The sequence below is a fragment of the Camelus bactrianus genome, chromosome 6, assembly GCF_048773025.1.
Source record: "Camelus bactrianus isolate YW-2024 breed Bactrian camel chromosome 6, ASM4877302v1, whole genome shotgun sequence".
In the NCBI taxonomy this organism is placed as follows: domain Eukaryota; kingdom Metazoa; phylum Chordata; class Mammalia; order Artiodactyla; family Camelidae; genus Camelus; species Camelus bactrianus.
Genome location: NC_133544.1, coordinates 19,481,894 through 19,506,857, shown reverse-complemented (window position 1 = coordinate 19,506,857; position 24,964 = coordinate 19,481,894). Strand labels below are relative to the sequence as shown.

The window sequence follows — 24,964 nt, the reverse complement described above, 5'->3', positions numbered from 1 at the left end:
CACGTATTATAAAGTAGGGACCACACTAAAAACTGTTGAAGTGTCTTACTCTCCTTGACCAATATATGTTCATACCAAGCCAGAAGGCCAAACGGAATTGTGATCCTTGGACTCCTTAAAGCTCCATGCAGAAACATCACTGTGCAGAGAAGTGGTCCCTGACCTGAGGCCTGCTCCCTACTCACTCCCCTCCCCAACCCTGCTCCAGCCTGCACTGTCTTCCCAGCCCCTGCAGGCCTAAGGCTGCACACACCCACAGCATGGGCCACATGTGGGTGCACAGATCCAGGGAGAGGCCAGGGAGCAGGCCCAAGGCTGTCTAGACAAAGGATTCAGGAGTCCTGGGTACGTGGACTGTGGTCTAGAAGGTGGGGTGTGGAGACAAGAGAAGCCAGAGATGAGCCAAAACAAGGTCCAAGCCAGGGTCTGAGGGCAGAAATCTATGCTGGACGTGTCACTTCCACCTGCATCTCACTGGCCAAAAAGCAAATCACACGGTCAAGCCTGACGTGAATAGGGCAGGAATATCATCCTGCTGCAAGGGCCACCTGCGTCCTGTGCAGGGGCAGGGAATGCTCTGACCAGTAACACAGGCCTACCTGGCTTTCCTGCCTTTCACTCTACTGCACTGCACAAGTATATATTTATTTATTTATTTTTAACAAACTGAAGGTCTGTGGTGACCCTGCATCTAGCAAATCTATCAGTGCCATTTTCCCAACAGCATTTGCTCTCTTCGTGTCTCTGTGTCACGTCTTGGTAATTCTTGCAACACTTCCAATTTTTTCATCATTATATTTGTCCTGGTGATCTGAGATCAGTGATTGTTGATGTTACTGTTGTAATTGCACAGGTGGTGGAAAAAGCAAAAGAACTAGAATTCGAAGTGGAGACTGAGGATGTGACTGAAATCCTGCCGTCTCATGACAGAACTTGAACGGATGAGGAGCTGCTTCTTACAGATGAGCGAAGAAAGTGGATTCTTGAGAAGGAACCTATTCTTGGTGAAGGTGCTGTGAAGACTGTTGAAATGACAACAAAGGATTTAGAAAATGACACAAATTTGGTTGGTAAAGCAGAAGCTGGGTTTGAGAAGACTGACTCCAATTTTGAAAGAAGTTCTACCGTGGGTAAAACGCTGTCCAACAGTATTGCATGCTATAGATAAATGGCTCGTGAAGGGAAGGCTCAATTGATGTAGCAAACTTCATTGTTGTCTTATTTTAAGAAATTGCCACAGCCACCCTAACCTTTAGCAACCACCATCCTGATCAGTCAACACCGAGGCAAGACCCTCTACCAGAAAAAGATGATAATTCACTGAAGGCTCAGATGATGGTTTGCATTTTTTAGTAATAAAGTTTTTTTTAATTGAAGTATAGCTGATTAACAATGTTGTGTTAGTTTCAGAGGTACAGCAAAGTGATTCAGTTTTTTATGCATATATGTGTATACATATTCTTTTTCAGTTTCTTCTCTATTATGGGTTATTACAAGATATTGAACATAGTTCCCAGTGCTACATAGTAGGTTCTTGTTGTTTATTTATTTTATATAGCAATAAAGTATTTTTAATAAAGGCATGTATCTTGTTTTTTAGACATAATGCTACTGCACATACAACAGAGTACAGTATAGACTACATATACTGGAAAGCCAAAACATTTGTGCAATTTGCTTTATCACAATATTCACTTTATTTTAGTGATCTGGAACCAAATCTAAAATATCCAAGGTATGCCTGTATCCTCTTCTTTCCTTAAGTATTAGTAGTGCAAATTTAAGGAAGGAGGACAAAAACCCAGGAGTGGAAATAAAGATTAACAGCTCACAACTGGTTGCTTTCTAAATTCATAGTGCTTTGCAGACAGCAGACAGAGTAAGGGGGAGGTGGGGGGACTGGAGAGAAATATGCCAAAATGGAAAATGCCCCACATTCCCGGCATCCTCTTTGGGAAAAGGACAATTACTTGGCAAAGGGAAAGCAGTTAAGTCTCCCGGGATACATTCTGGCTCAAACGAATAATGTGTTGCTTGAGGCAACCAATTTGTACAAACAAACCAATCCAGAAGAGGAGGAGGGGGGAGGCACCTCATGAAAGTAAACCTGGCATTTGCTCCTGACCCCCATCCAGCCCTCCCTCTCACCCCAGCGGCTTCTCCCCCACCTCTTCTCGGGAAAGCTTTTCTTCCTGATTCTAATTCTGCAGAAAAATGCCACAGACACAAGTGGTATCACAAAGCACACTGAAGTGAGCCCACCTTTCAGTCAGTGAGAACAGAAAGGATAAAAGAAATTGCCTTTCTGTAAAAGCGGTTTACCAAAGCTAGCCAAGGACATAGAATGGAACTTCTTTTGAGTTCCATTTAGCTGTTTTTCCACAACTTAAAGAAATTTTCCACCCATAGACTAAGTCCTAGCTCTAAAACATGAAGAATTCTGGAAACTGCATTATGTTGCTCTCATCATAATGACTACTCCTTATTTTAATCCAGAAACTTTATGTACCAGGTCTCATTTAACCCTCAGGATCAACCTGCAAAGCTCAAACCATTATCATTATTTCCATTCTACAGCTGAGGAAACCAAAGGTCACTGACGTTAAATAATCTGCCAAATGTCACAGAGCAGGGGAGTAGCACAGCCGGTGTGCGGCTCTGATCTGTCACCCTCAGAAGATTACGGCTTTCCATTACACTGTATCGACTTCCTGCAAAGAATAAGCAACTAGCATTATGCCCGTGAAAAGTCAAACACAAGTACATATTTGAAATATCTGCCCCTCTCAAAGCAAACAGGAGAGCACTTAACCCCCCAAAACACATCTATCATAAAAGAAAACTTTAAATGCTTCAGTAACATATTTAATTCTCTAAATGGAAATTATTATTTTGCGTTTGGCTTATTTTTTCTGATATTTAAAGTGATCTGTGATCATTATAATTCAGATCCTATAAAAATGAATGTAGTAAGGAAAAGAAAGGCTTCCACCCCAAGATAACCAGTCTGGAATATCTTCCATCAAAAACACTAATACAGAAAAATTATAGATAGGCCAACATAGCAAGATGATGATACATTCTACTCTGTAACCTACCTTTTTCAATTAACAATATAATTGGGACACTTTCCATGGCTGCAAAGCATTCCATTTTATTTGACATTCAGGTTTTGTTTTGTGTGCTTTTGCTAATATAAACAGTGCTGCATTGCACACCCAGGCACATGTCTAATTATTTCCTTGAGATAAACTAATTGTTAAAGAGTGACGTTTAAACTGACACCAATAGCTAGAATGCCCTCCAGAAAGGTCTTTCTGCAATCCTTGCATGCAAATTCCCAATTCTACTCCCAACACTGGCTACTTTCAATCACTTAAACTTTACCAAGCTGATAGACATCATTGTTTATATGGACAACTGACTATGGGGATTATCATCTTTCCATAGTAAGTCTTTGCATTTCTTCTTTTATGAACTATCGTGTTTACTTTTGCACTGGCACGTAAGCCAATGAGTCCAGCAGGATAAACCAGCCCCTTGGTGAATGAGCAAGTCATTCTATGGACAAGCAGGTGAAAAGGCTGAGCGAGGGGTTCATTAAGCATAATTTTCCTTAGTTTAACTGTGGGAAGTAGGCTTTCTATGGAGCGTCAGATCCAAAGACCAGTTTACACAGCAAGTGTCACTGCTCGTGTTGACTCCAGAAAGACCACATAGGACAGGTTTGTAATGTCAATCTGCCTATCTTGGGCAGGGAAGGGAGAGGACTTCTAAGTCGTTTGCATGGTGTCATAGGCTGCATTGTATATTCCCAAAATTCCTGTTTTGAAGTCCTAATCCTTAGTACCTCAGTATGTGACTGAATTTGGAGTCAGGCCTTTTCAGAGGTAGTCAAGTTAAACTGAGGTCATTAGGGTGGGCCCCAATCCAGTAAGACCATCTTTATAAGAAGAGATCAGGACACAGACACACTCAGAGGGACGATCATGCAAAGAAACAGCAGAGAGGCTTGAGAAGAAACCAACCCTGCTAATACCTTGATCCTGGACTTCTAGCCTCCAGAGTCATGAGGAAATAAATTTCTGTCATTTAAGCCACTCAGTCTGTGGTACTTTGTCACGGCAGCCCTAGAGGACTAATACACATAGCAACCCACACAAGACTAAAGAAAAGGCACTTGTCTATTTCAGAGAAAAAGAGCCAACGAGCACCCTTGGTGCTGCCACCGGGAAGGGCTGACATCTTGCTGACGTCTGTAACCCTGGGTACAGCACTCCGCTGTGTTTCCATATGCATCACTAGGTGGTGACATGAATTTGTTCTTGAGGCTCGTGGCAGATGTAAACTCTACCAAAGACAGCTGCCCTGTTATAGCAGTACGATCTGTTTCCTCACTTGACCCAAGATAAATTGTGAACTCATTCTCTCCCTTGAAAAGAACATGAAAAATTAACTCCCATTTTTTTAAACTCCCATTTTTGAAGAAAGCCTATATTAACGTAACATGAACAAGGAGCTTTTCTACGCTCTGAGAGATTTGAGAACAGAAAGGAAGAGGTGGCCCTGAGGTAAAGTCAGGTGGGTGAGACCAGATCTCTAAGAAGATCTCAATAAGGCGACAGCTTGCAGCTCACTGCAAAGAGAACGACAAAGACCAGACCTTGCCCCCAACCCCCACCCCCAGACTTCAGGACCAGGACACATTTGCTTGTGAGTCAAGAGACTTTCTACGGCCACTTCCCATTAAAGTGTCACGCTTACTATTAAGAGAGAAAAAATGTTTTCTTGGACCTGAGGGCTCTCATCTCCATTGGTTCCACTGCATTTAACTTTCTCATGAGTGAACTGAACCCTCAAGAAAGAGGGGTCACTGTTTCATTCAGGAGAAAGAGAGAGAAGGAAGGAAAAGAGGGAGGGAGGGAGGGAGGGAGGGAGGGAGGGAGTTAATGATAAAACATTCAGCAAGAAAAAAAATTTTTAAATAACCCGTTATACCTGGCCAGTCTCTCAGGTTTTTAATGATTCACAGAACAGGTGAGGGACAAGGAGTTACAAAGCCTGGCTCTGCTACTGATACTTTGTAGGCTTTGGTTTTTTCACCCATAAGATGGGAGAAAGTCTACTAAATAATCTTTTAAATTTTTTCTAACTTTAAAGGTGAAGAACCCAAACCAATCACTATAATTCTAAACCAAACACTAAGACGTCTACCTCCAGAGGCTCAGGGTTAATGACCATGCACACTTGAGAGGGCACTATGTGCCAGCCACTGTGGTCGGAGCCTTTCATGCCCACTGATATTTTATCAAGTTCAAGTAAACATCTCGTTACCTGAAAAAAACATAGCTCATAACTCTCTTTGAAGTTCGACTTTGCTGGACACTGAATGGTTTGCACAAAAGTTTTAGTGAGCAATTTCTAATCTTATTTGAATCAGTGGTATTACCACTCAAAAAGGCTATCATCAGAAAAAATACAAATAACAAATGTTGGCAAGGATACAGAGAAAAGGGAATCCTTGTGCACTGTTGGTGGGAATGTAAATTGGTGCAGCCACTGTGAAAAATAGCACAGAGGTTTCTCAAAAAGCTAAAAATAGAACTACCATGTGACCCAGCAATTCCACTCCTGGGTATAATATCCCAAAAAATGAAGAACAGTGATGTGAAAAGATACATGCACCCCAATGTTCATAGCAGCATTTTTCACAATTGCCAAGATATAGAAGAACCTTTATCCATTCATCTGTCCACCAACAGATGAATGGATAAAGAAGATGCGGTGTGTATATATAATGGAATACTATTCAGTCATAAAAAAGAATGAAATGTTGCCATTTACAGCAATATGGATGGACTCGGAGGGCATTATGCTAAGTGAAATAAGACATGATATCACTTACATGTGGATTCTGAAAAATACAACAAACTAGTGAACATAACAAAAAGAAGTAGACACACAGATACAGAGAACAAACTAATGGTTACCACTGTGGGAGGAGGGGCAATATGGGATGGGGGGTGGGGGGGTGGGAGGTACAAACTATTGGATACAAGATAGGCTCAAGGATACGTTGTACAAAATGGGGAAGATAGCCAATGTTTTATAATGACTGTAAATGGAGAGTAATCTTTAAAAATTGTATAATTTTTTTAATTTTAAAAATAAATCAATGGTATTACATCATTCACCTGGGAAGCTACCTAAAGGGGATGATACCATCCTTCACAGGTGAATTCCATGACTATTCCAAAAGCTGCCTACATTTAAAATTGTCAGTAAAATAATTCAAACTTATGACCAGAGGAACTCATTTCTATTATTCTCAATTCTTTTTATAGACTCGAGTACTTGGGACCAAGGTATTCTGAGGGAAGCTTTTACCTTTTTCTGAGGTAGGAGGCAGGGGCATAATGTTGACGCAATGTGGTGAAAAAGGGAAGACATAACTAAAAACATTCCTTGGACACCTCCTTAGTTCCTGGCGTTGTGCTGGAGTCCAGACTGTGTGGACAATCCAAATATGAAAACATCATCCTTGCCCTGGAGGACCTGAGCTGGGTAGAGAGATGACTTCCACACAAAGAACCCTCCTACCAACGGCAGAGCAGGGGGTGGAGGCCTCTCCAGTAAAACCTGCAGTAAAAGTCAGCAGGGAACCTGCGCAGGGCAGCTTACTCTGAATGCCCGATCTTCAGGACCACACTTGGCACAAAGAAAGGATTTCCTGTGAGAAAACATCGATTGAGTTTCATCTAAACTGTCAGTAGGACTTTGTCATGGGGAGAGAAAGTTATTCAGGGTAAAAATCAAAAGTAGAGGCATAGAGATGGAACATGTTAAGGCACAATGGGGGAAACGGTATAATTTGGATTCTGTCCATTCTAAATACCAAATGTCCTTCAAATCTGTTCAGTTTCCTCAAACGGAGTCCAGTCTCCTCAAACGGAGTCCAGTCACATAGTCCAGGCCACGCGTGTGTTGCCTGGATTACTGCAATATATTAGTACTACTATTAACACAACCATTAACACAGCCAATAACTACCACAGTTTCTAAGTAGCAACAAGATAAATGATATTTTGAGATTATTCTGTCAGAACTATAACGTGCTATGGAAACATCTGTGACTTCTGTTGATGATTAAGTGGGAGGTACTGCTAATACTACTGTGGTTTGTGACCTCACCCACAGCTGAGGGAGATGCCCATTTCACTAACCTCCCTAGCGGTGAGAGACAATAAGGACCTATCCTCCAAGTTCATGGACCCTCTGGCTTCTAAGTGGTTCCAAATATCTAGTGCTGATCATTTGTCTGGCGCTGCAAGAACAAAGCCTCTCAAACTCTGCCCTGTAGGACTGGGTGCACAGAAGTCGTCCTTCCAGAAAGCCCAGCTGCAGCAGGGGTAGAGCTGCACAGTGTCACCGAGCCTGGACGTCAATCCTAATTCTGTCACTTAACCAACGTGTGGCCTTGGGCATTGGTGTTACCGTCTATAAAAGGAAGATCTTAACACTAAAAAGAACACCACAGACGGTAATCAATGAAAGGCACCACAGTTGTCACCTTCTCTTCAGGATTAGTTCATTAGCAAATCTAAAAGGGACTTGCAAAATCTCTGGTTGGAGGTCACTGGATTTTTTTTTTTTTTTAATTAAGTGGTTCCAAGATAGATCATTTAGATGATCTGTTTGGAACACAGCATCTTAGACTCTGCTGCTCCTTCTCAATTCTGCTCTGCACAGATGGTCCAATAGTCACAAGAACCCATTTCCGTATGACAGAAAAGCTTCCCCCAAGTCACCTTCTTTGCATTCTCTGAGGTAAACAGATAGGAAAGGAAAATATGGGTGCTTTGGTCAAAGAACATATAGGATAAGTGAGATTCCGAGAGACCCAAACATAGAAAGCACCCCCACTGCAGCCACACACGTCCACCACATACATCAATTTTTTTAAAGAAAATTCAAAAGTTTATAGTAAACTATAAACAGGAAGACAAAATGAAAGGAGACTATGTGGGAAAAAAGTTATTTCAACACTGGCTGCACCTATTCACTCTCCTAATTCTTCCCTGTCATGAAGCTACATTTCAATTAGCAAATACACTTAAGCCAAGATCACTGGAGAACAGGACTGAGAGCAAGGGCCTTCCAGCCGTCTATCAGAATAATTTATTCCACAAAGATCCACCGTGTAATTTCAACATGCCAGGCAGCATTCTGAGAATATAAAAGGAAAATGATGTGGTTCCTGCTTACAGGAAGACCTCAGTCTGCTGGGGACTCTTGAACAAGTCACTACCATCCAATGAGACAAGCTCACAAAGGAGGCTTGGACACAGCTCCCGGGGTGCAGAGGAAGCAGCCCTGGGCACCCAGAAGGCTCTCGGTAACCGCTTCCCACAACTCACTGCTCATAAACACCAGCCTCTCGTTACCAGGCACCAGGCGGGTAAACTGAGGAAACAGACCTGGATTGTATCCCAACCACCCTTTATAGTTGTGTGGCTTTGGCCAAATCATTTCGTCTCTTTAGTCACATCTCTACATCCATAAATGGGATAGTAATATCTCCTTCTAGGATTGTGACGATTAAATGTGTGTGTGCTTGTGTGGAACACATTCCCAGCACATAGTAGATGTTCTATAAATAAAAACTATTTTTAAGTTCCATATAAAAATCCCTTTAATGGCAAAAATTTGTTTGCAGATTATCCATTCTTCACAGGCAGATATCATATATTTTCTCTTTTCTGTATTCAAGATGTCTCTTTTCTGTATTTGCAATGACAGGTAAAATACCAGTTTTACTCAATAAACTTCCATTTCTGAGAAACTTTTGAACCTCTCTGGAGACACTTTCAGAGAAAGCAGTCATCAGAGTTTTTAAATGCTGATTTAAACCCAAAATATGCAACTTAATGGGGGCCAAATTTACGAATGAAGAGAAAAACGGTGTGATTTGTTCTAAAAACATTTTCTCCTCTTCTCTTTTGGGGAGGGGACTATTAGAAGGAATATGAATTATCACTGAAATTTGTAGCTAGGCAAAATAATTTTTTTAAATATGTTAACTTATTTTGTCTTCCAAGCAAAATATATTCAAGGTGAAAAAAAAAAAATCACAAAATACAAATGTGCCAACGAGAATCCCCTGTAACTCCATCGTGCATGATGATAATTACTGTTTACTGAGAATCTGGGCCCCTGAATCTGGTCCAGTGCTCTACCAGCTGCAGCAGGATTATGGCAAAACAGGCCACAGAGCAACAAGTTACATCTTGTAGAGAGGCATGCAGCCCCGGTGATGCTTTCATACCATTTTGTCCAATACTGACAGCAGAAACTTTCTGGGCATCTACAAAGTTCCTGTTACAATTGAGCTTGAGTCCATAGCTTTCTACCCATGAAAAACACCAGTTTCTGAGGGGGAAAAAAAAAAAAAAAAAGAGTCCCACATCCCTGGGGATTTCCTACTGCTCTGGCAAAATTCCAGTGTGATCAGTGAAACACAAATAAATCAAGAACATCTGGTCTACGTTTGTTTTAAAGCCCATGAGAGTTTAAATATAAAGAATGTTTGGCAAAATGTAGTCTTGAGTCTGCTGAACCAGAGTTTAAAAAAAAAAAACAAAAAATGCCAAGATGTATAGCAGAGCATGAGACATACAGAATAGGCATAACAGTAAATCCAAGAAAGTTTGTCAAAACAGTTCTTTCTGGTTTCTCTGGCTCCCCAACACTTTTGCAACAGCACATACTTCCATCTCAGATATGTATGTTTAGGTTTCTGTACCTTGAGACCTGACCAGGTGACCAGGTAGGCACTATAGGGTAATGAAAGATTAAATTTACTTATATATGTATCTAAATATATACATGTGTATATGTATATTCACACATACATAAATATAAATTATATGTATCTGTAGAAATACACATAATTTTAGGACTTTTCAAAATCTTTAATAATCTAATACATGTTATGAATCTCCAACAACGGTGGCCCAGCATGCCCTAGCACACTGGCACCCCCGGGGAATCCTGGTTTTCACGGGCTGCAGCATGGCGTACACCTGGGAGAAATGCTGGACTCAAACCCAAATCGGTTATCAGCATCTGGGATGCAGCTGACTCCCCACCTACAAGCCCACTCCTTTCACTCCAGGATCCACTCAACAGTTATTAAACACCTGCTATGAGCGTCATTCAGTCTCGACGTGCCTTAGTTTGTATATATGCCTGAGCATTCTAATCCCACACTTAAATCGACACCTTTCTTGTGTGTAAAAGAAAACCAAAATGGAGGCCACTGCCTAACAGCAGCTTGTGCTCCTGCAAACATTTCTGTGTTTCCTCTTCCCTGGTTGCAAGGGACTTCCAAGGAAGGTTTATCAACTCATTTCAAAGTACCGGCATTCCAGAGCTACTCCGACTGATGAAGACGACAGGGTGTGCCTGTGACGTAGGGAATGGGGGCCCTGGGGAGACAGGGGCGTTGTTAGAGATCTTGCCTATTCCCACTCCTGCCACTTGCACTGGAAGGCTGAACCCCAGGGCAAACGTCGACACCGCCCTCCAGCTCTGCCCCACACCCTGTGATTTAACCAAGGTGGAGGGGTTTGTCTGCCTTCCTCCTCCTAACTATCCCCTTGGTGAGAAAATGAGAAGAAAGTATAGGCTGATCACAGAGTCTTTCCCTCCACAATTACACTGGGAATTGGGTTTGCCAAACCCCTGCAGAACCCCTGCCACAGAAGACAAGGAGGAGGCACGGTGGGCTGAGGCCTGGCACAGAGCAACAGAGCCAAGGTAAACAGGCCGGGACTGGGCTACCAGAGTCCCGCTCCACACAGGAGCTGAATCACGGAGCAGCGGCCCTGGCCACATCCTCACACAGTGCACTGCCAGGAAAAGCCCGGCCGGCTGGGAGAGGGAGCTCCCGGGGGAGGCTGCAGTCTGCAACTGCTCTCTCTTTTTTTTTTTTTTCTTTTTTCTTTTTTTGTATATATATATTTTTATTGAAGTATAGTCAGCTTACAATGTTACATCAGTTTCTAGTGTACAGCATAATGCTTCAATCATACATGAACATACATTAGTTTTCATGTTCCTCTTTACCATAATTTACTACAGGATATTGAATATAGTCCCCTGTGCTAATACAGTATGAATTTGTTGAACTTGTTGTTTACCTATTTTATATATAGTAGTTAGCATCTGCAAATCTTGAACTCCTCATTTATCCCTTCCTACCCCCTCTGCCCCTGGTAACCATAAGTTTGTTTTCTATGCCTGAGAATCTGTTTCTATTTTGTAAATAAGTTCATTTGTCTTTTTTTTTTTTTTAAGATTCCACATATGAGTGATATCATATGGTATTTTTCTTTCTCTTTCTGGCTTACTTCACTTAGAATGACAATCTCCAGGTCCATCAGTGTTGGTGTGAATGGCATTATTTTATTCTTTTTTACAGCTGTATAAACATACCACAACTTCTTTATCCAGTCATCTGTCAGTGTACATTTAGGTTGTTTCCATGTCTTGGCTATTGTAAATATGCGACCTCTCTTCACCCTCTCCTTCCCTCCACAAAGCTATAAGGCATGGGGGTGGGAGGTGGGCAGATGAACGACAGAAGTGTCCCCAAGGCAGCTCCTCCCAAGGATCCCCAAGCCCTCGGCACAGGAACCAATCATACTGAACCCTTCACAGCACCTCTCTGCACTCACCATGGCTCATGGCTGAGGACCGCAAAGCCCTTCTCCATCTCATCCACAGGCATGTGGTTTACAATCCTCTTTGGGGCAATAAAAGAGTAGGCAGTAATTATCCTTATTTCCCATATCAAAGGGAAATGAGGCACAGAGCTCTTAAATTCAGTTTTTTTTTTTTCACACCTACAGCACTTTGCACTGTAGGAAGCACCTTTGCACACACCCTATTGCCTGGCCTGGGCAGGGACGTCCAACCTCATTTCACAGATGAGGAAGGGAAGCTTTGGGGAGTGATGTGCCCAGAAGACACAGAGACTTATGGGAATCTGCCCTGCAGTCTTGCAGGGATTCAGTTTATGCCAAGTGAACCATCGAGCCTTGAAGTAGGGCTCTCCCAGAGGTCGGCCCCTACCACAGGCCTGGTGCCGGGTGGAGGACAGGTAGCCACCCAGCTGGGGGGCTTTCCAGTGTGTATCGATGTCTTTGAAGCTCTCAATAGCTCAACAGAAGCATTTATAAATTCCCCACTGCTGGGGAAGAAGCGTAAGGGCCACAGGCTTAGAAATACTTGGTCATTCTCCTACACCTGGTTTTCCCTGGTCCTTCTTCTATCCTGGGACCCAGGATGAGTTAAAGGCTTCTCCAAGCCAGAACTTCACCCTGAGGCACAGGTCAGGACGTTCAGGAAGAGCCTCAGGGGTTTCCCAATGCTGGGACTGCATCTGGACACTGTCCACCTGGCCTGGGCAACTGCTCTCTGAGCCACTCACCTTACTTCTGGGGCCCTGCAGGCACACCAGTGCCACCTCTGGGCCTGGAGAGTGGGTGGAGGTGAGATGCAAAGGAAGACCACTCCATCATGAGCAGATGGACACACTGCCAGCACCTGGGCCAATCCCTTGTCCGATTACTAAAGAACTAGGATATTTCTTTTCAAAATGCAGTGTTCAGAAACTTGTTAGTGCAGCACAACAGTGTGAGCACACAGCAGTTCTCTGTAAGCACTCACGTCTGTTGAGGAAACATAAGCTCTTTCCTTGAGTGCTGGAATGAATGAAAATATATCTATATCTATATCTCCATCCTCTATACCTGTCTGTACAGCAGGTCTAGAAGGTGACTGATAACATAATGACTCTGGTGCACTGCCAGGCTTGGGAACCACTGGAAAAGGCTTTGGAACATCAATTGAAATGCAGATTCATGCATTTCTTAGCGGTACTCTCTTAAATAAGTTTCTTAACCTCCCACAGACTCAGGTCAACTAGGTGGGGAAAATGATGCCTGCCCGCAGGATCCTTGTAAAGGCGGAGACAATCCACATCTGGCACAAAGCATACGCTCAGGAACTCCGGGCTGTGAATACGACTCCTTCTGCAAAGGAGGCCAGACCTCTAGCCTCCCTGAAGCTACAGAAACCACCTCCTGCTGAAGGAGAGAACCAAAAGCATCACTCATCATCCTCCAGTCCTAGGTTGCATTTGTGTCTCTGGAGTGACCCCAGCCTACAGGCCATTTAGTTCCTGCTGGGAACGGAAGTGTGTATGCTCCTCTCCATCTGCTCCATCACCTCCCCTCACCCAAAGCCACTCTGCACCCTTCCCCACCTGCTCTGTGGCCTGGGGGCTGACCTCGGTGGGCTGCCTCACCAGGGCTCCGGGCCCTTTGTCTTCCAGCAGCATCTGATGAAAAGCAGCAGCAGCACAAGATCTGGGTATTTACTCCCCTCTCTCTCCCCTCTTTGCCAAGTGTCCGGCAGTGGTTCTGTCCCATCACAGCCATAGCGCCTGGTGGGGGGGGGGGGGCAGCCCCTCTTCCATGATTCTAGCTCCTGCTGCCTCTGTAAGAGTCCATTCATGAAACTCTCTTCAGATAAGCCCTTTTGAAGGTACCATCTGCTACCTGCTAGGACCCTGACCAAAGCAACGGGGGAGAAGGCTTTCAATGAAAAGGAAGATACTAAAAATAATTACAAGATTTGGAGACAGATTAATAATGTCCAGTTCAGGCTAGGACTCTGGTTTTCATCATTTGAACCTCTAGGAATTAAGGCAATTTTCACCTAAGTAGAGAGGCCACTGGAAAAACAGCCTGAGCCTAGAGACCTTGACTTTTCCTGCAGTTAGGAGCCCACCTCCGCATCTCTAAAGGCTTAAGAACACTGGGGCAGGAGAGGGAAGAAAGTGCACGCTGACGATCACTTTTTCTGTGTCAGGCGTTGTGTATGTACATTGCTCTCCGTAAACTGTCTCCCTTGGAGTGCGTAATAACTTGGTGAGGTAAGTACTATTATTATGGCCGTTTTCCAGGTGGGGAAATTGAGCTATAAAGATATTCAGAATCTTGCCCAAGGTCACACAGCTGGCAAATAGCAGAAGGAGGATCTGAACCTAAGCAGTCTGATTCCAGTGTCTGTGTGCTCTCAGCCAACACGTCGTCTGCCTCGTCCATGGGAAGAGTTGGCAGGGAGGCTGGGAGAAAGAAGAGGCGAAGGGGAGGTAGGCACAGCCTCTCCTCCTCGCTGCCTCAGCTCCTGACGGTGCCTCCCCATCCACAAAATGCTCCCAGTGGCGGAGATGGGGTTGTGGGAGCACAGATCAGCCACTGACTGAGATCATCAGCCACAGACAACCAAGCAGAATTGAGAATGTCGGTGAAAACAAAATGCTACAAAGAACTGTGGCTCGTGGAGAAAGAGAGACTGTCATAAACTAAGATTCCTTACAATATTATCAAATACCAAGCCAAATCCTGCCTGAACCCTTTAGTCTGCAAGAGAGATTCCTTTTTCTACTTGTAGAACCCCCCCCCAAGAAATACACAGCATGAGGGCAAATGTTAGCCAAATTTGAAAAATTATCCAGAGACAAATTCCTAAACAACATCTTTGAGACGGAAAAACAAGTATTGTTGGACACGCTGGGTAAAATCTGAGAAACAATCAGGAACTCTGTCACTTTCAAAGGAAAACAATCTCTAGGGCCAAATAACCAAAACATAAGAACACGCAGCATCTTTCCAGTGCCAACCTAAAACCAACCCACAATATAGTGCTTGTTGACAGGCCCATATTCCACCTGCAGAGCCAGCCAGCATTCCATCCTACACCTACTGGAAATTTAACAAATGAGAACATGGGATGCCATAGACTGGCGAATAGCTCAATTCATGCACCACCAAATAAACATAACTGCAAAATGATTTGTACTCTAGATGCAGTGGCTGCGTCCTGATTCTCATTCCACTTCACATAACATCTACTTTTTCTCTGCTTAAATCTAATCTCCCTCTTGCTGAACAGAGAAGATGTGTGGGTGGTGGAATGAAAGATTCAGCCTTGTGCATATTACACATAGTTCAGTTATTCAAGGAGAAAATAAATTGCCAGGGAACAGTACTTGTACTGAACAGTCAGAAAATAACACCTTAAATATACTGTCAAATGATTTCCCAGTATTAATAATCTGCCAACCAACCAGCCAGTCTGTATGCATGTTTTCTTTTCCCCAGTGCAATTCTGAAACACTTAGGATTCTAGCTTTTTAACTGGATGAATACTCCTGAACTCATTGCAAACAAAGCAGGCTGCAGAGATTTGAGAAGTAGCAACAGGTCACCAAAGTGATTTGCAGAGCCCTCTGGCTTAGGGCTGTATCTTACCAGTCGAGTCAGCCCTGGAAGCTGGGCCACTCGTCAGCTCCTCAGCACTGATGGGCTGCAGGTCTGTGTACGAGGGGCCAAAACTAGGGCTACTGGTATCTTCAGAATGTGTGGTCCAGCTGCTCTCAGAGGGCAGAGGGCATCTCCCCAGGGAGTCGAAGGAAGGGCACGTCCAGCAGGGCACAGTCAATGGTAGGGCTGGGGACAGACCAAAAACCAAAAGCATACAATATAAATAGTTGTACTTTGTTAATATTTAGTGCTTGTCTGACTTTGATGTTGTTCAGATCCTATGAAATCTCAACAGCCATACCAGGCAAGGAAGGGTATGCAGTATCGTTCATGATATCGACGGGGAAAACTAATTGACTGAGACCCCACTATGAGTCAGCATCAAAACAGGGACTAACTAAGGTCACATGACCCTCCAATCAGAGAAAAGCTCACTAAAGGACAGGAGTGGTTTTACGGTTTGCTTTTATTTCTGAATCCTGGTTTCACTTCATTTAGACCCAAACTACATGAGCCTTGCAGTTTCATCTTTACTCTTACATTTCCTCCATTTTTAGTGGCACGCCAACAATCTGAAGAAACCTCAGCAATCTACACTGCAAAATTAGAGCTAGATTGAGTTAAGGGAAAAATATGTGAATATTAACGTATTCGCATATGGATGTGATACGTCACTGCTTGCTTTGAGTTTGACTGTAATAAGAATCGGCAGACTGTTACAAATGCAAACTGAGATCCACTGGGGCTGCTGACCTGCAACACAATGAAAAATATCTTTAAGGGGAAAATGCACAGGGCTTGGCTTTATCTCCTTAACCCTGAACATCAAATTCAGTAAAATCCACTTTGGAAAGTTTCTTCTTCTTCTTTTTTTTTTTTTTCTTGAAGTCAAATCTTCTAATGTTTCTAATTTGTCTTTAGTTAATTGCCTACCACATGGTTTCCCCATGGTGTTACATAAGAATCTTACTGCAAATTTACTGACAAGTACTGAAAACCAGTGCTCAGAAGAGTGTGGACACGGAAGGAAGAATAAAAAAGAAACTAGCAATTATTGAGTGCCCATGAAATGTCTTTTGACATGAACTTTTACAAATGTTAGCTCATACTGCCCATCAATCTTGAATTAGGCAGTGGTCTTATTTTATACATCAGGAAACAGGCTCAAAGAGGTTAAGTAGCTTGTCCAAAAAGATAGACAGAGTCAGGTCTCCTGGCTAGAGAATCAAAATTACAGTGTTGAGTTAAGAAACAGGAAGAGAAATTGAGATTTAAGATGGGAAAAAAATAAATAGCAATATTTGTGACACAGTATAAATATGAAGCCACAGAGAATTTTCATTCTGTATTCTCTTAGGCATTTATAAGACATACAGGTCTTTTCTCTTTCGGGAGTGCTCATGGCTCACACCCCATTTTCTTTTAAAAATGTCACCCTCTCAGTGAGATATTCCTGAGCTGTTTTCTCCGAAGAGGCAAGAACCCTCCTCTGCTTTGTTTCTCCTCAGTGTTATCTCTAACATACTAATATCCAGTCTTCCCCACTAGAACTCAAGCTCCTTGGTGGCAGGGGTCTTGGTCTATTATTGTTCACTTCTGTACCCTCAAGGGAAGCGGAATTTGCCACCCCAAAATATGTCTTTTTGGCCTAAGGATTATTTTAGGCTGATTATTTTTAAGAAACAGCTGACTAGGGAGAAGCTCTGAAAACTGAGTGAAAGTTACCCCTTCATAAGGGATATTCACATTTATAAGGGAAATCTCCATTTGTAAGGCTGTCTCCCTCTCTGTAGCAGGAAAAGGAGGAGGGCCAAACCTCTTGAAACCCTTTATCAGTGGAGAAGGACTTAAATCCGCATAACAGCCTTACCCTTGTTTCCTGGGCTTTTCCTAAAAGCCTCCCCAAACTGGCCTTTCCCTACCCCCAGCATCCTCTTTGCCTTTAGCTGGTGGTGGCTTGGGTTATTTTGGGGAGTTATCCAGTTACAGGAGTATACATGCTATTAAACTTCTGTTTCTTTTTCTCCTATTAATTTTTTATTATACGGGATTCTCAACTAGAAGGGTACAGAAAAAATTATTTCTCCTTTGCTCAAGCCCCCATTCCTAGAATAGTACCTGGTGCAAAGGAGGCACTCAATAAGTATTTGTTGGTTATGTCAATAGAAGTACCATGGTGGGAGGGTATAGCTAAGCGGTAGTGTATGCTTAGCATACATGAGGTCCTGGGTTCAATCCTCAGTACCTCCATTAAAAAAAAAAGAAAAAAAAGTTAAATTAAAATAAATAAACCTAATTACCTCCCCCCCAAAAAACCCCAGCAAACAAACAAAAAAGAAGTACCACAAATCTTTCCATAACAGTTTATACACAGACAATTTATATTAGATTGTTAAAACTGAAATTTTACCTATAAAACTCCCACACAAACATAGAAAAACAATAAAACACTAAGAAAGAAAGAGAAAGAAAGAAAGAAAGAAAGAAAGAAAGAAAGAAAGAAAGAAAGAAAGAAAAGAAAAGAAAAGAAAAGAAAAGAAAAGAAAAGAAAAGAAAAGAAAGAGAAACAACTAAAAAAAGCAAAAGCAAAACTGAACTTGTAAAAGTTTTATCACAGGACTGCCATTTCCTACAGTATTGTGGAATAGACGCTGAACTCCTGTGGAAATATAATTAAAGTATTAGATAAACGTAACAACACTATTTAAAATACACTACAGGGCAGGCAAGAAAGTAAAGAGTTATGAGAGGCCAAGTGAAAGCTGGAACCCAGAAATGATAAGCAGAGCGCACAACCTGATTTTCACACTCTGAGGATTTTGTACAAACCAGTACAAACTAAGTTTCAATTTTTTCAACCTCTTGTGAAGAAGGTGTAGGGGAGCAGAATTTGCCACCCTAAAAGATGTCTCTGGCATATTAATTATTTTAAGCTGGTTATTTTCTAAGAAACAGAAGACATGGAAAAATTCTGAAAACCAAGTAGAAGCTACCCTTTTTAAAAAACATTTACATTTGTAACAGAAATCTCATTTGTAAAGGTGTCTCCCTCATGCCATACCTAGAAGAGAAGGATGACCAAATCTCTAGAAACTCTTATCAGCGGAGAAGGCTTGGATTTAAACCAGTATCATAATCACCCTTGTTTACTCTGCTTTTTCTGGTAACCTCTCCCCCTCAACATCCTCTTTTGTATTTAGCTGAGGATGGTATAAAAGGTGAGGGTTTCAGTCACTATGACAAGTTACTCAGTTTTTCTGGGTCTCCCCCATGTTTTCATGTTATTAACCTTTTGTTTGATTTTCTTCTGTTAATCTGTCTCAGTTAATTTAATTCCTAGACCAGTCAGAAGAATCTAGAAGAGGAGAGGGAAAATTTCTTCCTGCCAACAAAGGCAAAGGAGAAAAAATCCTAGGGCTTACTCAAGATGGAAAATTTAACAGAAGATCTGTTGCACAAAGCTGGAGTTCTCAAAGGGCTAAGCTAAAAGGTAAATGAGGAACATCCCTCCACTAATAACCCTAAGCTAAGGATAGGAAAGGCAACTGCCTGCCTTAAGCCTGGGAGTAAGTTAGAGAAAAAAAAATCTGAGACTTTATAACCACAGGTTGTCACATATAGGAGTTTGCAGCTAAAGCTACTTGTGTGGTCTGAAAAGCTGCCAGTCTGAGAAAGTGTTTGAAGTATTTCCAAGTTGATAGCGGCCTCAAGAAACCAGGGAAAAGCAACTACTAATCCTTTCTGGAGAAAGATCCTTTAAAACCAGCCTTTCCACAAAGAATGTTCCTCAATTGGAAGAGCACATGGTAAAAAAATTAAAACTAAAATTAAAATTTTAAAAATCATGAATAAATAAATCACGAAATACATAAGAAATCAATTTACCATGAATTGATGTGAGAGGGGAGGGAGGACTGGAGGGAAGAAGCAGACAGAATCAGACCTACAAAGAATTCAGACACTAGAATTATTAAGCATAAAATATAAGTATGTTTAATACGTTTAAGAAAACAAGAAACTAAGAAAAGAAAATATTGAGAAAGGAGCACATAGAATTCAAAAAGAACTAAATGAACTTTGGAAGAAAAAATGCTGTTTTATTTTATTTTTTATTGAACTGTAATTGATTTACAATGTTAGTTTCAGGTGTATGCAAAGAGACTCAGTTAAAATACTTACTACTAAAACAGAGCAGGACCCTTCAGGTCCCTCCCTGATACAAAAGCCCCTCTTTGTCCTCCATTCCTTGTTTATTGAAAAAGGGTTTAGTCTCATAGGCCTTCCCTGAGTACCAAAGAGCAGACTCAAGCAGTTACTAATTAGGGAAGTGAGGGAATGCAGAAACAAAGGAAAAGCAGTCAAGCAGAAAAGCAATGATAGCTTAAACAATAGCTCAGCAGAAAACAGAGTCCTAGTTCCTCCTCAAGAAATATACATAACAATCTGACACAAATCTTTTGAGTTGTTCTGTAGAAACTAAGGCCCTCACTCAAGTGGAGGATGGTAAATACATGCTGACCACAAGCATGTAGACCCCAGCTGGTTGGAAGCAGAAGGTTGGTGATTAAGATTCCCAAAAACATCACCTTGTTACTCCACCACCAACTGATTAGAAGAAAGTCCATGAGCTGCAACCCTCACCCAAATTGTTGCCTTTAAAAACCCTTTCCTGAAAGCCACTGGAGAGTTGGGGTCTCTTGAGCATAAGCTGCACATTCTCCTTGCATGGCACCCTGCAAAACACTGTACTTTCCTTTACCACAACCCAGCATTAGAAAATTGGCATTGCTGTATAGCAGACAAGCAGACCCAAGTTTGGTTCAGTAACACTATAAATACAAAATTGACTGGATAGCATAGGGAGACAAAGAGATGAAATTATGAAAGAGATTAAAACCCATGGAGGACAGAGTATGAAGTTCCCATAGACATCTAACCTGAGTTCCTAAGGCAATAGTTGAAACAATGCTGACTGACAATTTCCCAGAATTCACTGTGTGAGACAGAATGGGGCGGCCTGTCAGTAACATGGTGACGCACACAGGTTGGTAAAAGTATTTACCAGAGAAAAAATATGGAATAGAAAAAGAGTTTATTAGGGGTACGCTGCCATAGACAACAGTGGGCCACAGAGTTGAGAGGTGCTTTGTGTGAGCACCGAGGGCCAGTTATTGGGGTGTTTCATAAGGTTGGGTCACAAAGTGCCTGATTGGTTTGTGCGCAAGTCTCTTACTGGCTGTAGGTGAGGTGAGGTAAGAATTTAGGGTCCATGAAGGGCAGTGGGTTTTATGACTCATAAGGTGGAGATGTGGACTGAAACAAACCAGCCTGAGCTATTACAAGATTAGGCATTACCTAGGGCTATTAGTTTGTTAGGGCAAACACACCCAGTAAAGAATGTACTTTATCTGTTGAGGGATCACAGGCAGACATCCTAGAGCCCAGGAATGGGGGCCATCAGACTTTGAAGGACATCAGTTGGCCCCACATTTATGAAAGATTTTACTTGTCAGATTAGAAGTCCCAAGGTATCTCAACATGGCAACCAAAAATAACTCCACAAGTAGATATCAAAGCTGTGAGACCAAAGACAAAGAGAAGATCCTAAAAGCTACCAGAGAGAAAATAAGATTTCTTTCAAAGGAATGTGATTAGACTGACTGCCACTTTCTCAATAGCAAGAAAAACCAATGGATATTTCAGGGTGCAAATAGAAAAAAAAAATTATCAAATAGGACCATTTACTCAGTGAAGACATCTTCAAAGAATAAGGATAAAATAAGGACAGGGCAGACAAACAAAAATGACAACTAATCTCAAAGCAAGTAAGGTGAGAAAAGAACAGAAACAGAAGATGATAGAAACAAAACTGTATCAGTAACTAATAATAAATATAAGTGGACTAAGTGTTCCAGTTAAAAGAAAAAGACTGCCAGGCTAAATAAAAAATAAAATCCAATGCGTGTTTATAAAAGACATATCTAAAATATAAAGATTCATCAATCATGAAATTAAAGGAATAAGAAAGCCATATAAGATAAAATATTAATGAAAAGAAACAATATATTAGAGAACATAGATAGATTTTAATGTAAAAAGCATTGTTAGAGTATGTTACAACAAAATAGTAAAATTTTTAATTCATCAGAAATATATAATTATAGTTCTAAATTTACATATATTTAATAGTAAATTTATTTACTATTAATGTAAAAGTTGACAGAACTACAGAAGACAAGAAATGCCCATCATCATAATGGGAGATTTTAAAATGTACCTCTACTGGTAACTGACAGATCAAGCAGGCAAAAAAATCAGCAAGGAAACAGAAGATACATAAACAACAAAGTGAACAAGCTGATCCAATGGTCATACACAGAACACTGCACTTCAGCAGGTGAAGAATGCATAGTCTTTATAATCACACCTAGAACTTTTATAACAGGTGACCACAAGCTATGACATGAAGCAAGTTATAACAAATTTCAAAAAAATTGCTATCAAACAGACCATGAATACTGATCACAATACAGTTGAGTATCTAGTTATCTAAATCAGTTATCTAGAAAACTAGTATCTATTTATCTAAACTAGATACAAGACAACTTAAAATTTAGAAATTAACAAACATACTTCTAAATGATTCCTTGGTCAAAGAAGAAATCTTAATGAATATTAGAAAATATTCAGAACCAAAGAATAATGAAAACACTATTTGGGAAAACTTTAAGAATGCAGGTAAACAGTACTATCAGGGAAAGATGGGATACAAAGTTAACATACCGAAATCAGTTGCCTTACTTTATACTAACAATGAAATATCAAAAAAAGAAAGTAAAGAAACAATCTCTTAAAATCACACCCAAAAAATAAAATACTGAGGAATAAATCTGACCAAGGAGCTGAAAGTCTTATATGCAGAGAACTACAAAACACTGATTAAGGAAATTAAAGATGACTTAAAGAAATGGAAAGATATCTTATACTCTTGGATTGGAAGAATTAATATTGTTAAAATGGCCATACTACCCAAAGCAATCTACAGATTTAATGTGATCCTTATCAAATTACCCAGGACTTTTTTCACAGAATTAGAACAAATAATCCCAAAATGTATAAAGAATCACAAAAGACCCAGAATTGTCAAAGCAATACTGAAGAAAAAAACTGAAGCTGGAGGAACAACCCTCCCAGACTTCAGACAATAGTACAGAGCTACAGTCATCAAAACAGCATGGTATTGGCACAAAAACAGACATGAGGATCAATGGATCAGAATAGAGAGCCCAGAAATAAACCTACAAATTTATGGTCAATTAATCTGCAACAAAGGAGGAAAGAATATACAATGGAGAAAAGACAGTCTCTTCAGGAAGTGGTGCTGGGAAAACTGACAGCTGTATGTAAATCAGTGAAATTAGAACACTCCCCTCAATCCATACACAAAAATAAACTCAAAATGGCTTAAAGACTTAGACATAAGATATGACACTATAAACCTCCTGGAAGAAAACATAGGCAAAACATTTTCTGACATAAACCTGAATAATGTTCTTCTAGGGCAGTCTACCCAGACAATAGAAATAAAAGCAAAAATAAACAAAGGGGACCTAATTAAACTTACAAGCTTTTACACAGCAAAGGAAACCATAAGTAAAACAAAAAGACAACCTACAGAATGGGAGAAAATATTTGCAAATGGTGAGACTGACAAGGACTTAATTTCCAGAATATATAAACAGCTCATACAGCTTAATAACAAAAACCAAACAACTCAATCCAAAAATGGGCAGACCTAAACAAGCAACTCCAAGAGGCACATGAAAAAATGCTCAATATCGCTAATTATCAGAGAAATGCAAATCAAAACTACAATGAATTATCACCTCACATCCGTCAGAATGGCCAACATTAAAAAGTCCACAGACGTTAAACGCTGGAGAGGGTGTGGAGAAAAAGGAATCCTCCCATACTGCTGGTGGGAATGTAGTTTGGTGCGGCCATTATAAAAACTAGCATGGAGATTCCTCAAAAAACTAAAAATAGACTTACCATATGATCCAGCAATCCCACTCCTGGGCATATATCTGGAGGGAGCTCTAATTCGAAAAGATACATGCACCCCAATGTTCATAGCAGCTCTATATACAATAGCCAAGACATGGAAACAACCTAAATGTCCAGTGACAGATGAGTAGATAAAGAAGCTGTGGTATATGTAAACAATGGAATACTACTTAGCCATGAAAAATAAAATAAAATAATGCCATTTGCAGCAACAGGGATGGACCTTACTTCACATTCTAAGTGAAGTAAGCCAGAAAGAGAAAGAATACCATATGAAAGAATACCAATACTCACATGTAGAGTCTTAAAAAAGAAAAAAGAAGACACTAATGAACTTATTTACAAAACAGAAACAGACTCACAGACATAGTAATGATTATGGGGGTGAGGGGGGAAGGGCGTGGGAAGGGATAAATTGGGAGTTTGAGATAAGCAGATACTAACAACTAGTATATATAAAATAGATACACAAGAAGTTTCTTCTGCATCACACAGGGAATGATATTCAGTATCTTGTAGTAACCTATAATGGAAAAGAATATGAAAACGAATATACATGTGTATGTTTGACTGAAACATTATGCTGTACACCAGAAACTGATACAATATTGTAAACTGACTATAGTCTAATTTAAAAAATTCTTTAAATAATAATAAAAAAGAACTCATGGGGGAAAAAAGTTGTACTGCTTCTATGAGAAAAGAACTTAAATGTAATGTAATAAACTTCCAACTTATCAAGTTACAAAGAGCAGCAAAATAAATCCAACGATGTTAGAAAAAAGGAAATAACAAACATAAAAGCATAAATTATTGAAATTTTTAAAAACACGTGGGTAAAAGATTCTTTGAGAAGACTAACAGAATTGAAAATTTGTCAAGAAAAAAATAAGCACAAATAAGTAACATTAAGAATGAAAAAGGATACATAAAATGCAAGTGCTATAGAGATTAAGGAGGCAATGAGGGGAAAATGCCTGTCTTTACACCAATACACTTGAAAATAGAGGTAAAATTACAGAAGTCGTAGGAAAGCATAATTGTCGAAAACTGATCTGAGAAATAAGTTAAAAACCTGACTTCAGGAGAGGGAATAGCACAATGGTTAGAGTACATGCTTAGCATGCATGAGGCCCCAGGTTCAATCCCTAGTACCTCCATTAATCAATCAATCAATCTATCAATCTAATCCTCCCCCCCAAAACAAACAAACACTGACATCCAATAACCACTAAATAAAGTGGATCAGTCCTTAAAATCTTCCCTCAAGGAAAATGTCAGGCCAGGTGGTTACTGTAAAGCTGTATTAAACTTTAAAGGAAAAAAAAATTTTCAATCTTCCACTATTCCAAAGCACAAAAAACAACCACTCACTAACTCATTCTATGAAGTTAGCATTTCCTGATATCAAAACCTGACAAAGTGCACCTCTTTATATTTATATCCTCAAAATAAGAATTACAGACCAATCTCAATCACATCGATATAAGAATCCCAAACAA

General features: G+C 40.7%; 1 protein-coding gene across 4 annotated transcripts in view; it reads right to left on the bottom strand.

Moving 5' to 3' along the window:
• STON2 (stonin 2) overlaps positions 1 to 24,964 on the bottom strand; it is a 139,698-nt gene that overhangs the window by 69,973 nt on the left and 44,761 nt on the right. For 3 of the 4 annotated variants that reach the window (XM_074365177.1, XM_074365175.1, XM_010955850.3), the window contains one exon: positions 15,384 to 15,581. The exons of the other annotated variant lie outside the window; for it this stretch is intronic. In XM_074365177.1, coding sequence (XP_074221278.1) covers positions 15,384 to 15,581 — 198 coding nt within the window. The remainder of the gene's footprint in view (positions 1 to 15,383; positions 15,582 to 24,964) is intronic. 4 annotated transcript variants of the gene reach the window in all.